Below are 16,322 nucleotides of genomic sequence, written 5' to 3'. Positions count from 1 at the left end.
CCGCTTAAATGATGATGACCAACAGAACGGTGACAACTTTTCAACAATTTCCAAACAAGTTTTGAAGCGACTTGTCAAACATCTCAATCAATCATAGTGAGCGCCTACATGAAAATTTAAAAACAGAATGACTGAGTTGGCCCTTCCAATGGTATCCGTTGGCTGATAATTTCAGGGGAGCTTCTGTTGACATAGAACAATGATTTTATCAACAATGCAACGGTCTAGCTGACATTTGTGCATTTCCAAGGAGCCCTGTAGATTATTACACCGTGTTTGTCCAGTTGGCATAAGGAACGTCATCAACGGGATTTTCCTAATAAGGGATTTTCGAAGAAACCGCAGCAAAAATTTCAACCGTAATTCTCTTTATAAGGAAATTTAATTACAACTTCAACAATCCTCCACAATACTTACGAACAATGATTACCAACTAAACAATACTTCCCCTTCGTAGTTTCTACTTCTTCGCGAAGAAGCTCATGATCGATCCCTGTTTGGTCTTCGGGGTTGGCGGCGTCACCTTGCTCGCTGGTGCAGCCTTCTTATCCGTTTTCGGTTCCGACTTACCCGTCTTGCCGGTGGCCGTAGATTCCTTCTTCCCGTTTGTTTCCGAGTTGTTGTTGTTGGTGGTGGTGGCTGATTCACCCTCCCCTTCATCCTCCGACGCCGAAACCATTTGATATTCTTTGATTGTGGCTGAATATATGTGAGATTTGGATTAGTTTGGATGTATTGGGTGATAATTTAAATCTAACTCACTTAAATACCCCTCCTCATCCATGAACGTCTTCGTGACCAGCTTCTTAACCTTGGCCCGACCCCGATTCGCACTGCTCGAGTCGTTCTCGACCGGCTTCTCCGGGCTCAGCTCCTGCACGTCCTTCATTTCCGCATCGTCCGACTCTTCAACCTCGAACGCCACCAGCCGCTCCTCCGGTTCCTTCAACGCGCGATCCTCCTCTTCTTCCTCTTCGCTGGAATCCACCACCTGCACGATTCGACTCTTCTTGCTCGGGTTGGCCTTACCGGCCCCCTTCTTGACGGTCATCGGCTTCCGGACGCCGCCCTTCTTCTTCTCCGGCTTCTTATCCTGCGGCGTGCTCGGAATGACCTCGTCATCGCCGGAAGATTCGTCGGAGATCATCCGCTTCCAGCGTGGCGTTTCGTCCTCCTTGGTGGGTTTTTTCGCATCCGGCTTCGGAGAAGGCTTTTCCTCCTTGACTTTAACCTCGGCGGGTTTTTCAACGGGTTTCTCAACCGGTTTGGGTGCGGCCGGCTTGGCCGCCCCAGGTTTGTTCGAAAAGAACGACGCAATCGAACTCTTCCCGGTGGCCACCGGCTTTTTGGCGTCCTTTTTCTTGCTCGGGGACACTTTGGTGGGGGAACTTGCCGTTTTCTTCGGTGGAGATTCCTTTTTAACCTCCACCGCAGGTGGAGGACTCTGCTTTTCCTCCTTCACCGCTGGAGCCTTTGCAGGTTCCGCCTTCGGTGCAACCTTGGATCCACTGGCCCCAAATATCGATTTCGGCTTCGCCTCCTGCTTTACCACCGGCGCCGCCGGCGCACTGGCCACCGGAACAAACACCTTCACGTCCCGTTTGTCCGTCTTCAGTGGAAGAGAAATCGCTCGAAATTCCTGGTCAACCGGAATGTTCAACTTCCCACCACATTCTGACGCCACCTCCAGCGCGTACAGCATGCTGGAAACCTGCTCAGCTTTGGCCTTGATCACCTTCAGCCGCTTCTCATTCGCAACCGTGATAAAGGGCGTTCCCTTGGAGTCGGTTCCCCGCACGATAAACTCCGGCGAGAGCTTCGCCTTCGCCCCATTTGCGTCAATCCAGCGCTGCAGCACCTTGACGGCATCAGCGAAGCTGATCTCGTAGTTGTTGGACAAGGTTCGGACCGAAATCTGGAACAAAAACCGTAAAAATCAAAATCGTTTCTCACTAAGCAAATCAGCACAACGAACCTTCCCCTTGGAATCGAGCACGGTGTGGCTGATTTCGTCCAGGCAGGACTTTTCCACGGCGGTGTCCATCGGCGTTGCAGGTTCCGGAACGATTTCGCCGGAAATAGGGAGCAAAATTCACGAAATAACACGGGAAACGGCAACAGGAGCGCAAATTCACGGGCGCGAACGAAAACTCAACACCGTTTGACAGCTGTTTGTTTGTGGATCATGAGTTTTGCGCGCGCAACGGTGAAATTTGAGAAGGGATAGGAAATGGAAGACACTGAAAATTCTAAAATACTAAAATTCTGAAATTGGGTACTAAAGCCCTATGTAAATTTTTATGTACAACGGTAAAAAACACGATTAAAAACCATTTCTGATCACTTTTTTCCATTTTGATGCAAAAAAAAAATACAAGACAACATTTTTTCGATGGATCAACTATGGCCCCCTTGGAACGAGCTGTCAATTAGGAGCTTTTCTGTCAAGAAGGACCGCGAGGTTAATTTTTCAAAAATTGATTTAAAAATCCATTTTAAACTCTTTGTGGTCGTACAAAGGGTCATTGTACTCAGAAAAATAAGCTTTATCGCTGTAAACAATAATATCAGCAATCTAAGCTTCATTTTAGGACCCAATTCTAAAATTCTAAAATTCTAAAATTCTAAAATTCTAAAATTCTAAAATTCTAAAATTCTAAAATTCTAAAATTCTAAAATTCTAAAATTTTTAAATTCTAAAATTCTAAAATTCTAAAATTCTAAAATTCTAAAATTCTAAAATTCTAAAATTCTAAAATTCTAAAATTCTAAAATTCTAAAATTCTAAAATTCTAAAATTCTAAAATTCTAAAATTCTAAAATTATAAAATTCTAAAATTCTAAAATTCTAAAATTCTAAAATTCTAAAATTCTAAAATTCTAAAATTCTAAAATTCTAAAATTCTAAAATTCTAAAATTCTAAAATTCTAAAATTCTAAAATTCTAAAATTCTAAAATTCTAATTCTAAAATTCTAAAATTCTAAAATTCTAAAATTCTAAAATTCTAAAATTCTAAAATTCTAAAATTCTAAAATTCTAAAATTCTAAAATTCTAAAATTCTAAAATTCTAAAATTCTAAAATTCTAAAATTCTAAAATTCTAAAATTCTAAAATTCTAAAATTCTAAAATTCTAAAATTCTAAAATTCTAAAATTCTAAAATTCTAAAATTCTAAAATTCTAAAATTCTAAAATTCTAAAATTCTAAAATTCTAAAATTCTAAAATTCTAAAATTCTAAAATTCTAAAATTCTAAAATTCTAAAATTCTAAAATTCTAAAATTCTAAAATTCTAAAATTCTAAAATTCTAAAATTCTAAAATTCTAAAATTCTAAAATTCTAAAATTCTAAAATTCTAAAATTCTAAAATTCTAAAATTTTTAAATTCTAAAATTCTAAAATTCTAAAATTCTAAAATTCTAAAATTCTAAAATTCTAAAATTCTAAAATTCTAAAATTCTAAAATTCTAAAATTCTAAAATTCTAAAATTCTAAAATTCTAAAATTCTAAAATTCTAAAATTCTAAAATTCTAAAATTCTAAATTCTAAAATTCTAAAATTCTAAAATTCTAAAATTCTAAAATTCTAAAATTCTAAAATTCTAAAATTCTAAAATTCTAAAATTCTAAAATTCTAAAATTCTAAAATTCTAAAATTCTAAAATTCTAAAATTCTAAAATTCTAAAATTCTAAAATTCTAAAATTCTAAAATTCTAAAATTCTAAAATTCTAAAATTCTAAAATTCTAAAATTCTAAAATTCTAAAAAAATTCTAAAATTCTAAAATTCTAAAATTCTAAAATTCTAAAATTCTAAATTCTAAAATTCTAAAATTCTAAAATTCTAAAATTCTAAAATTCTAAAATTCTAAAATTCTAAAATTCTAAAATTCTAAAATTCTAAAATTCTAAAATTCTAAAATTCTAAAATTCTAAAATTCTAAAATTCTAAAATTCTAAAATTCTAAAATTCTAAAATTCTAAAATTCTAAAATTCTAAAATTCTAAAATTCTAAAATTCTAAATTCTAAAATTCTAAAATTCTAAAATTCTAAAATTCTAAAATTCTAAAATTCTAAAATTCTAAAATTCTAAAATTCTAAAATTCTAAAATTCTAAAATTCTAAAATTCTAAAATTCTAAAATTCTAAAATTCTAAAATTCTAAAATTCTAAAATTCTAAAATTCTAAAATTCTAAAATTCTTAAATTCTAAAATTCTAAAATTCTAAAATTCTAAAATTCTAAAATTCTAAAATTCTAAAATTCTAAAATTCTAAAATTCTAAAATTCTAAAATTCTAAAATTCTAAAATTCTAAAATTCTAAAATTCTAAAATTCTAAAATTCTAAAATTCTAAAATTCTAAAATTCTAAAATTCTAAAATTCTAAAATTCTAAAATTCTAAAATTCTAAAATTCTAAAATTCTAAAATTCTAAAATTCTAAAATTCTAAAATTCTAAAATTCTAAAATTCTAAAATTCTAAAATTCTAAAATTCTAAAATTCTAAAATTCTAAAATTCTAAAATTCTAAAAATTCTAAAATTCTAAAATTCTAAAATTCTAAAATTCTAAAATTCTAAAATTCTAAAATTCTAAAATTCTAAAATTCTAAAATTCTAAAATTCTAAAATTCTAAAATTCTAAAAATCTAAAATTCTAAAATTCTAAAATTCTAAATTCTAAAATTCTAAAATTCTAAAATTCTAAAATTCTAAAATTCTAAAATTCTAAAATTCTAAAATTCTAAAATTCTAAAATTCTAAAATTCTAAAATTCTAAAATTCTAAAATTCTAAAATTCTAAAATTCTAAAATTCTAAAATTCTAAAATTCTAAAATTCTAAAATTCTAAAATTCTAAATTCTAAAATTCTAAAATTCTAAAATTCTAAAATTCTAAAATTCTAAAATTCTAAAATTCTAAAATTCTAAAATTCTAAAATTCTAAAATTCTAAAATTCTAAAATTCTAAAATTCTAAAATTCGAAAATTCTAAAATTCTAAAATTCTAAAATTCTAAAATTCTAAAATTCTAAAATTCTAAAATTCTAAAATTCTAAAATTCTAAAATTCTAAAATTCTAAAATTCTAAAATTCTAAAATTCTAAAATTCTAAAATTCTAAAATTCTAAAATTCTAAAATTCTAAAATTCTAAAATTCTAAAATTCTAAAATTCTAAAATTCTAAAATTCTAAAATTCTAAAATTCTACATTCTAAAATTCTAAAATTCTAAAATTCTAAAATTCTAAAATTCTAAAATTCTAAAATTCTAAAATTCTAAAATTCTAAAATTCTAAAATTCTAAATTCTAAAATTCTAAAATTCTAAAATTCTAAAATTCTAAAATTCTAAAATTCTAAAATTCTAAAATTCTAAAATTCTAAAATTCTAAAATTCTAAAATTCTAAAATTCTAAAATTCTAAAATTCTAAAATTCTAAAATTCTAAAATTCTAAAATTCTAAAATTCTAAAATTCTAAAATTCTAAAATTCTAAAATTCTAAAATTCTAAAATTCTAAAATTCGAAAATTCTAAAATTCTAAAATTCTAAAATTCTAAAATTCTAAAATTCTAAAATTCTAAAATTCTAAAATTCTAAAATTCTAAAATTCTAAAATTCTAAAATTCTAAAATTCTAAAATTCTAAAATTCTAAAATTCTAAAATTCTAAAATTCTAAAATTCTAAAATTCTAAAATTCTAAAATTCTAAAATTCTAAAATTCTAAAATTCTAAAATTCTAAAATTCTAAAATTCTAAAATTCTAAAATTCTATAATTCTAAAATTCTAAAATTCTAAAATTCTAAAATTCTAAAATTCTAAAATTCTAAAATTCTAAAATTCTAAAATTCTATAATTCTAAAATTCTAAAATTCTAAAATTCTAAAATTCTAAAATTCTAAAATTCTAAAATTCTAAAATTTTAAAATTCTAAAATTCTAAAATTCTAAAATTCTAAAATTCTAAAATTCTAAAATTCTAAAATTCTAAAATTCTAAAATTCTAAAATTCTAAAATTCTACAATTCTAAAATTCTAAAATTCTGAAATTCTAAAATTCTAAAATTTTACAATTCTAAAATTCTAAAATTCTAAAATTCTAAAATTCAAAAATTCTAAAACTCTAGAATTCTAAAATTCTAAAATTCTAAAATTCTAAAATTCTAAAATTCTAAAATTCTAAAATTCTAAAATTCTAAAATTCTAAAATTCTAAAATTCTAAAATTCTAAAATTCTAAAATTCTAAAATTCTAAAATTCTAAAATTCTAAAATTCTAAAATTCTAAAATTCTAAAATTCTAAAATTCTAAAATTCTAAAATTCTAAAATTCTAGAATTCTAAAATTCTAAAATTCTAAAATTCTAAAATTCTGGAGCAATGTATGAAAGGGGCGGCACGAAAGTATATATTAAAATTGTAAAAAAATATTTGGAAATTTACGACAAATCACTGACAAATTTCAGACTCTAAATATTTAAAACTACAAAAATTAGAAAAAAATCATGAATATTTAGATACATTGGTTTAAAGATTCATGACAGTCATAAATTCAAAAAAAATGTTTTTCAAAAAAAATCTACAGAAATGTTGTTCTGTCAATTTATTATTTCGCTATAAAACCATAAAAAGTGATCACAAAAGGTTTAAGCGTATTTATTTACCGTTGTACATAAAAATTAGAATATGACTTTAGGACCCTATCGAGTGAATTTTAATTACAAATTAAAAATCATGCGTGTCGAAGCAGCACTTCGACGAACACCTGAACGGCCCAGAGGCGGAGTACCAGGGCGACGGGGGAAACGACGTCAGCGGTATGGTGGACGGCGAGGACGAGCCAGCACCCACGATGAGGGAAGTTAAGGATGCCATCAAGAAGCTGAAGAACAACAAAGCAGCGGATAAGGATGGTATCGGTCCCGAACTCATCAAGATGGGCCCGGACAAGCTGGCAGCCTGTCTACACCGGCTGATTGTCAAGGTCTGGGACACAGAACAGCTACCGGAGGAGTGGAAAGAGGGAGTAATATGCCCGATCTACAAGAAGGGGGACAAGTTGGAATGTGAGAACTATCGAGCTATCACTATTCTCAACGCGGCCTACAAAGTGCTGTCTCAGATCATTTTCTGTCGTCTGTCGGAGCGAGCAAAGGATTTCGTTGGGTCGTACCAAGCCGGTTTTGTGGAGGGGAAATCGACGACGGACCAAATCTTTTTGCTACGCCAAATCCTCCAAAAATGTCGCGAGTACCAGATCCCGACGCACCACCTGTTCATCGATTTCAAAGCCGCGTACGACTCGGTCGATCGCGAAGAGCTATGGAAGATCATGTACGAGAACGGCTTTCCCGGGAAGCTGATCAGACTAGTGAAATCAACGATGGACGGGGCGCGGTGCAGCGTGAAGATTTCGGGAGCGATGTCCGACCCGATCGAATCGCGCAAGGGACTGCGACAAGGCGACGGTATCTCCGGCCTCTGTTTCAACATTGGGCTTGAAGGTGTTATGAGGCGGGCGGGCTTCAACATGCGGGGCACGATTATCAACCGATCCAGCCAGTTCATCTGCTATGCCGACGACATGGACATTGTCGGCAGAACGTTCGAGGAGGTGGCCAGGCGGTACACCGAATTGAAGCGGGAAGCGGATAAGGTTGGATTGAAGGTGAATGTTGCGAAGACGAAGTATCTGCTGGCAGGAGGAACCGAGTCCCTTAGGACTCGCATAGGACCGAGCGTGACGATCGACGGCGACGAGTTCGAGGTTGTGGAGGAGTTTGTGTACCTCGGATCGTTGGTTACGTCGGACAACAACTGCAGCAGAGAAATTCGGAGGCGCATCATCACCGGTAGTCGTGCCTACTACGGACTCCACAAGACCTTACGGTCTGGTCACCTTTCCCGGCGTACAAAGTGTACCATGTACGAAACGCTGATAAGACCCGTCGTCCTCTACGGGCACGAGACGTGGACGATGCTCGAGAAGGACCTGCAAGCGCTTGAAGTTTTCGAGCGACGAGTGCTTAGGACGAACTTTGGCGGCGTGCGTGAGAACACCGTATGGAGGAGAAGGATGAACCACGAGCTGGCGCAACTCTTCGGCAAGCCAAGTATTCGGAAGGTCGCCAAGGCTGGCCGAATCCGGTGGGCCGGACACGTCGCAAGAATGCCGGACGCGCTGGACGCGCGCCAACCGAACCAGACTATCAATCCGGTGAAGTTGGTGTTTAATTCGGAGCCGGCTGGAACGCGGCGGAGGGGGGCGCAACGTGCACGGTGGTTGAACCAAGTGGAGGAAGATCTGAAAAGTGTGGGAGTTCCGCAGCGGAATTGGAGAGTAGCAGCCCAGGACCGAGTCCAGTGGCAGCGCATCTGGAGACAGCTCATGACCCGGAGGTTGTACGAGCAGTAAAAGACAAAGACAAGAAAGACAGTCATAAATTCAAAAAAAATGTTTTTCAAAAAAAATCTACAGAAATGTTGTTTTGTCAATTTATTATTTCGCTATAAAACCATAAAAAGTGATCACAAATGGTTTAAGCGTATTTATTTACCGTTGTACATAAAAATTAGAATATGACTTTAGGACCCTATCGAGTGAATTTTAATTACAAATTAAAAATCATGCGTGTCTGTTGTGTACATGTTTAATTTTTTTTTCTTGCACTTTGCATGCTCTGTAAAAATAAAGAAAATTGCCAGCCGGGTCCGGTGGTTTAGTGGTTAGTGTGGTAGCCTCTCACCACTGACGAACTGACGTGCCACCGCGAATACAAACTTGACCGCACTTTCTTATCTTCCTTCTCGCTCACCCTCAGGGATCAGCGACTGTCAAACTGACGATTTGACAGATGCGCAGTGTAGTGTCCTAGATTTCCTGTGCTCACTCCGATTATCACCGATGGCCTTCCACCCGTCCGCCCGCTAACCATCGGTTCGCGTCGTCGCTCCCTGTCCGATCCGGCCGGTGGCTTTCTCTCGACTCAATAGCCACGCGCTCTTATTTCAGAATCGAACACAAAGGCTTGCACGCAAGGTGTGGTGTAAACGCGATATGCATGCAAGGTGTGGTGCAATATGAATACAAGTTTGGCGACTTGCATCGCGTAGGACCCTACACCCCCATCTTACCTTAATAAAAAAAACAAATAACTGTCAAATCTACAGATGATCCTATTCTTGAACATACCTTCAAAAATATAACATTTCACTCTCTCCACGAACTTGCTTCCGACTAATATACTGTATAACCAAATAAAGAAGACTATAATTGTTCGGTAAGAAATAAGCGCAATACTAAAAACTCATAAACTTCGTTACCTTTCCTTTCAATTCAAAATCTAACAAACAATCATTGCAATCCTGTACACCCCTTTCCAACATGAAGTTTTTTTTTTTTTTATATAACAAATTCTTCGACTTTTTTCAAGTAAAATTCATTTAAAATTTGAAGCTCGATTTGAAATTTGATTTTCTTTATCTTAAGATGAACATCCGAACTAAAGTGAATCTTTTTTTTTTATGCTCACGACGGGTTCGTAGATGTCCATGAGATGTCTCGCTGGCAAAGCTAAATCACCCAAATGTTCATTACTGATAGATGTCTAGCAAATGTCTCGATAAAATGTCCGATGTGGGCAGCAATTTGTGTGGGACGTTTAAACTAAATTAGTAAAGAATCTGTCAACAATCGGAACACGATAGTCACAAAATGTGACGTTTCACGTTATTCTCTCATCCAAATTTTTTCATCTCTCACATAACATTAAGAAACCTCACCAAAGCATAAAAAAAAACCATCTCATTGGCAACTACCATCGATAGCAATATAGTTTACTCTCTAAAGATTCCCCTTTATATTTGTTACCCTCTAATATTGATATTGACCGTTTTATCCGAAAAGACACGCGGCAAACCAGCCGCACTTTCGATAAATGCACGTTCTAAAATCCCACTATAATGCACTAAAAGAACAGAAAAATCACGGGCGACAATGTCTACAGCACATTCTGAAACGCCTCGTGGTGTGTACCTTCAAGAGAAACGGACAATACACTCACATATTGCATTCATGATCAAAAACGACATGTATCAATGACGCGGATCTCTTTAACCAAACCGTACACAGTAAAAAATAATGTAAATTTGGAAGCTGTAATTTTGGAAGGTTGAATATTACCTCTTTTATGATGTAATTTTACCTCAATTTAGACTGAAAAAGTGACATTACACCAGAAAAGTGGTAAAATTACACATTTCCAGAGGTAAAATTACACCTTTTTTCTGACATAAAAGATGTACCCCTTCCCAGATGTAATATTACCATGATTTTTTTTTCTGTGTAGCTAAACTCTCGTATCAAAAATACTTCCTCAGTGGACAAGCTGAAACTTTTTTTTTTTCAAATCACCTTGGTGTAACCGTCTCGTATAAGTCAGCGCTTTTTTCCTAAAAATTCTGCTTTTTTTTCTCTAATCTGTCAAACAATCCATGGGCTTCAAAACAATCTATGCATTGCATCTTGTACAACTCCAATCACTAGAAGTTGCAACCAATTTTCCAAACTTTACATTCCACGTGTGAACTTCGGTTACTCACACAAAAGACACTAAATGTGGGTTGCTTCCGCTGATCCTTCACATTCACTTACATTATAGTTGTTCTTCCTTCTCGAGCTTGTTTGCTTAAAGTGACCCAAACCTTCATCCCCTTAACAAAGAAATTGTTGAAACTTTAGTACTCAGTTGTTCCAAATGTTGCAACTTAGAAGTTCCGTTATTCATTACACTTCCGCTCTCCATAAATTTGACAAAGTTTGTCCACAAATCCTGAGTAACTGCATATAGTTGTTACATTTGTTAAGATCAAAATCACATATAAAAACATGCTCGCCGCACCTCTTATTCAGCAATAGCTCTTTCAATTATTGTAACCTCGTTTTATTGAACCTTCATCGTGCCATTTTAATCACATTATAGACCTCCTGCTTTGTACTGCGAAGCTTGTCAGCCACATTGTAACAGCATACTTGCCTTTTACTGTTTACATTGCTAACTCATCAACCTTAATTAATTTATAACAACATCAATTTATAGAATCATTCCGGTAACACTAACAGCATAACACTTCTCATCCTCTCTAACAAATTTCTTCGTTTTTTTACCTATCATGCTTTAAAAGCGACTGTTATGTCGAATAACACGTCTACTGTTCCAATCTCGGTGTCAAAAGAAGTTCATAATTCTACGCTGGAATCCTGTCTTTGAACATGTCATATCTACATGACTCCTTTTCAGAAACACTACTATCCCGCCAATCACTAGTGAAACCATCAAACTCTTTCAAGATTGTAATGATGCTTTTTTTCAACAGTAGAGCTTTTAAAGTCTCTGAAATACCCGCTGCACATAATTCAGCATTCCAACACCCCCCTTTTTTTTAGTTCTTAGGTGACAATCTAAGTAACAAACAACTCTAACAATGACATCTGCATGGACAAAGTTCTCACACATCGAGACCTCCAGACTTCAATTTCGAACCCGTCTGAAAGACGGCAGAACTAAACTCACTATAACGAATCATATATTAATCCATGCTGGAACGATATACTATGTACTTTTCAATTTCGGCCGAACTTCATATCGATCCTAGCAGGCATCGATCTCTTTTACGAAACATCTAAACCACATATCGATCCACGCAGGCATCGATCTCTTGCACATCTCAACGATGACCGAACCTCCTATCGATCCACGCAGGCATCGATCTCTTGCACTTTTAAGAAACATCCAAACCACATATCGATCCACGCAGGCATCGATCTCTTGCACATCTCAACGATGGCCGAACCTCATATCGATCCAAGCAGGCATCGATCTCTTGCACGTCTCAACGACGGCCGAACCTCCTATCGATCCACGCAGGCATCGATCTCTTGCACATCTCAACGATGGCCGATCCTCATATCGATCCACGCAGGCATCGATCTCTTGTACATCTCAACGATGGCCGAACCTCATATCGATCCACGCAGGCATCGATCTCTTGCACTTTTAAGAAACATCCAAACCACATATCGATCCACGCAGGCATCGATCTCTTGCACATCTCAACGATGGCCGATCCTCATATCGATCCACGCAGGCATCGATCTCTTGTACATCTCAACGATGGCCGAACCTCATATCGATCCACGCAGGCATCGATCTCTTGCACTTTTAAGAAACATCCAAACCACATATCGATCCACGCAGGCATCGATCTCTTGCACATCTCAACGATGGCCGAACCTCATATCGATCCAAGCAGGCATCGATCTCTTGCACGTCTCAACGACGGCCGAACCTCCTATCGATCCACGCAGGCATCGATCTCTTGCACATCTCAACGATGGCCGATCCTCATATCGATCCACGCAGGCATCGATCTCTTGTACATCTCAACGATGGCCGAACCTCATATCGATCCAAGCAGGCATCGATCTCTTGCACGTCTCAACGACGGCCGAACCTCCTATCGATCCACGCAGGCATCGATCTCTTGCACATCTCAACGATGGCCGATCCTCATATCGATCCACGCAGGCATCGATCTCTTGTACATCTCAACGATGGCCGAACCTCATATCGATCCACGCAGGCATCGATCTCTTGCACTTTTAAGAAACATCCAAACCACATATCGATCCACGCAGGCATCGATCTCTTGCACATCTCAACGATGGCCGAACCTCATATCGATCCAAGCAGGCATCGATCTCTTGCACGTCTCAACGACGGCCGAACCTCATATCGATCCACGCAGGCATCGATCTCTTGCACATCTCAACGATGGCCGAACCTCATATCGATCCACGCAGGCATCGATCTCTTGCACATCTCAACGATGGCCGAACCTCATATCGATCCACGCAGGCATCGATCTCTTGCACTTTTAAGAAACATCCAAACCACATATCGATCCACGCAGGCATCGATCTCTTGCACATCTCAACGATGGCCGAACCTCATATCGATCCAAGCAGGCATCGATCTCTTGCACGTCTCAACGACGGCCGAACCTCCTATCGATCCACGCAGGCATCGATCTCTTGCACGTCTCAACGATGGCCGAACCTCATATCGATCCACGCAGGCATCGATCTCTTGCACATCTCAACGATGGCCGAAAATCATATCGATCCTCGACGGCATCGATCTCTTACACTTCTAAAAATATCCAAACCTTATATCGATCCTCGCTGGCATTAAACCCTTACCTTTAATCAGTTTCATTTATTGGTGGTTTTCTGTGCAGTCAGTCAGCCACAAACATAAGTCATTCACATCACAATTTTCCACATCAGTACTGTACTGTTCTGTACAATTCTGTTAATAAACTTTGGTACAAACAAGCCAGTGCTACCGCTAATATTCCGCCAAATTTTGCTCCTTTTGTTTGAAGCCATGATGCACATCAAGCCAATCTTTTTCTTTTTTTTTTCTTTTTTTTTTTTAGATTCCTCCAAATCTGCTTTCAATATAAACTACGCAATAAGCCGCAATATTTTTTTTTCAGTCGCAATCAAATCAACATTTCGAAGCAATTCACTTATTTTCCATGCGAAGCAAAACAGTTTCCCGTCGTTACCTGCTGCCGCCAGCTTAACAAAATATTACCAAACCTCGCATTTTTTTTAAATTTCTTTCCTAACTCATTTTTTTTTTTCAAAACAAACCCAACCACAACATTTTTCTCCTTTTTTCACAACAGAACAACACTTTTTTTTTCCTCACAAAATTCACTACATCCTTTTGTTGTTTTTGTTTATTATAAACAAAACATTTCACCTTCAAAGCACAATTTACCATGCTGAAATTCAATTTTTTTTTTCTTTTTTTTTTACCCTCGTCGCCAATTGTAGTGTCCTAGATTTCCTGTGCTCACTCCGATTATCACCGATGGCCTTCCACCCGTCCGCCCGCTAACCATCGGTTCGCGTCGTCGCTCCCTGTCCGATCCGGCCGGTGGCTTTCTCTCGACTCAATAGCCACGCGCTCTTATGTCAGAATCGAACACAAAGGCTTGCACGCAAGGTGTGGTGTAAACGCGATATGCATGCAAGGTGTGGTGCAATATGAATACAAGTTTGGCGACTTGCATCGCGTAGGACCCTACACGCAGCTGCACTTGCTGAGAAACTTTCAAGAACAATAAATGAAAATAGGGGAAAGCATATTGAAGCCAAACAACTTTTGCAAATTCTGAACTGAAAGATGACTATTTTGCAAATCTTGCATTATTTAATGTGAAATGAGGCAAGAAGTTGCGTTAAACTTCTTAATTAGGTTTTTTTTACTTTTCATAACATTTCCATTCCAATACTTATTCGCCATTTTCACATGTTGTTCCAGAATTCTTCACAGCAAGGCAACAGCTGATGTGACAAAACGTCAAAGTCGAATTCTGACAATCGCCGAAGAAGAGAATAACAGACAGAAAAAGTCTGCCAGTTGTTTTGTCTAGGGGGGGTGCCACTTCGGGATTTCGGTGCGGATTCGGATCGGCTCCAAAACTTTGGGACTCGATCCAGCATATGAGCCAAATCTTGTTTACCTTTTAAAGAGTGGAGCTTGGAGCAAAAAGTTAGCTGTTTACCTTTTGTTTTTGTAGGTCAGTGTTTTATAATGTTTATTCTGTTATTTCCTTATTCGAACAGAAGTTCAAACCTGTCCCTAGATTGAAAATCAACATTACACCCTGTTTAGTTCACTTTAACGCACTTAAGTATGCATGGGATTTTCAGTTCAAGTAGGATTACGCACTTTTGTGTAAGTTGATAATAGTTGAACAGAAAAATCCCTTACAAGTGTGTAAAAGTGTTGAAGAATGTGTAACTCTGATTCTCAGTGTATTTCACATTCCTACCCCTCCACACTGTTTGTGGATCATAACTTTGTGGACTTTTTCCATTTGACAGCTGTCACTCGCCACGGTGGAAAACTTTGCGTGCGACCGACGACATCATCATCATCAGATCAGCGAAGTTTTCATTCACCAATCCGTTCTCCGACGTCGTCAGTTCGTCGCGTAGTTGGAGGAAAAAAAGTGTTTTTTCGGGGAAAAACAACAGCAGATTTTCCTCTGCACGATACCGCGGGGAAAATCGCAAGTGTTTTGAAGATTTTTGGTGTTTTGGGAGTGGATGCAAAGTGCTTAAAAGTGATTTCGCCAAAGTTTGAAAAAAGTGCATTTCGTGGCCAAAGTGATTCTCCCCCACCTTCCGAGAAAAAATTTGATTGTGCAAGAAAAAACGCAGTGATAACACCGTAGGCGTCGGGGCACCCACCCCGCCAGAGTGGGAGGCGGGGAAAAATCTCCAAAAGGAGGAAAATTCGCGACTTTTTGTTGCGAGCGAGCGTCTCAAGAGTGCTGCAATCTCCGGCCTACTTTGCATTTATTTACATTGCCTTTGATGCTGCTGCTGCTGCACCACTTACGTGTCAATCCTGGCAGAAGAAAATAACATCGCACTGGTGCAGCTGCTGGGGACGGAACGGGTCACCGGAGGAGGAGGAGGGCAATGAGTGGCCACCGCAAAGTCAAAGAAGCTGCCAGCCGGGGAAAAGTTTGAAGATTTGAAGTGATTCTTTTTGCTGCTGCTGAAGGCAAATAAAAACATCTAGTAAAAGGGTGCAAAAAACCCACAAAAAACGAAATCCAGTAATCTTACGTAAGTTTCGCCTCCCCCGGGGGTAGGTTGGCCACCACAGCAAACAGATTCTGTGGCCAAAATGTCGTCGTCGTTTGCGGCCGGTGGCACCACGGACAACGAGGCGGCGCAAAAGTTCCTGGAGGCGCTGCAGACCGACTTCCGGAACCTGTCGCTGGAGACGAAGAAAAAGTACCCGCAGATTAAGGAGGTAAGGGAGGCGAAAATGCCGGCAGCGAGCTTTGCCGTCCTCGATTTTTATCCTTTGGCCCTGGTGAAGTGGGAAGTGGAATGATAAGCCTCGTCACGGTCGTGTCACGTAGAGAGTGCCCCGAGAAGTGGTTTCGTCAGCACCACCGGGCAAAGGTGGTGCAGAAGAAATCTCGAGCAAGATGCTTTGAGCGAAGGGTCGAATTAAATTAACAGGGTCAATGTTGGTTAATTTAGTGCACAGAGTAGTGAAGGACTGCGAGTGGGTGTGGAGAAAAGAAAAAGATGTTGTCCAGTTTTGGCACGTACACCGTGGAGTGCGAAAGAGATTCTCAGTTTTTAATTTGTAGAACTTTTGCTTCATGCTCATGATTTGTGTTTTAGCTTTTCTTGTTCAGAGGTTATTTATTCC

The 16,322-nt window shown here is 37.3% G+C and overlaps 2 protein-coding genes across 2 annotated transcripts in view; one reads left to right on the top strand and one right to left on the bottom strand.

Annotated features, from left to right (window-relative positions):
* Positions 1 to 363: 363 nt before the first annotated feature.
* Positions 364 to 2,172, bottom strand: LOC120419200 (DNA polymerase delta subunit 3). Its single transcript, XM_039581870.2, has 3 exons — positions 1,976 to 2,172; positions 763 to 1,915; positions 364 to 699 (listed from the first exon to the last, which is right to left on the bottom strand). The coding sequence occupies exons 1-3, from the start codon at positions 2,042 to 2,044 to the stop codon at positions 461 to 463; spliced, it is 1,461 nt and encodes a 486-aa protein (XP_039437804.1). The 5' UTR covers positions 2,045 to 2,172; the 3' UTR covers positions 364 to 460.
* A 12,850-nt stretch (positions 2,173 to 15,022) lies between these two features.
* The window catches only part of LOC120419175 (protein MON2 homolog), a 44,282-nt gene continuing 42,982 nt past the window's right edge, over positions 15,023 to 16,322 (top strand). The window contains exon 1 of the mRNA XM_039581828.2: positions 15,023 to 15,911. Within this exon, the coding sequence (XP_039437762.1) occupies positions 15,783 to 15,911 (129 nt within the window). The 5' untranslated portion in view covers positions 15,023 to 15,782. The remainder of the gene's footprint in view (positions 15,912 to 16,322) is intronic.

The sequence above is a fragment of the Culex pipiens genome, chromosome 2 (assembly GCF_016801865.2).
Source record: "Culex pipiens pallens isolate TS chromosome 2, TS_CPP_V2, whole genome shotgun sequence".
NCBI lineage: Eukaryota > Metazoa > Arthropoda > Insecta > Diptera > Culicidae > Culex > Culex pipiens.
Note: the sequence above shows the minus strand (reverse complement) of the source record. Positions and strands in the feature narration are given on the sequence as shown.

Bases quoted from the DNA above. Each gene is read 5' to 3' on its own strand.
- LOC120419200 (XM_039581870.2), bottom strand. From the start codon at position 2,044: ATGGACACCGCCGTGGAAAAGTCCTGCCTGGACGAAATCAGCCACACC. The intron at 1,916-1,975 runs GTTCGTTGTGCT...TTTTTGTTCCAG, and splicing joins TGCTCGATTCCAAGGGGAAG to ATTTCGGTCCGAACCTTGTC. The intron at 700-762 runs GTGAGTTAGATT...ACATATATTCAG, and splicing joins GGATGAGGAGGGGTATTTAA to CCACAATCAAAGAATATCAA.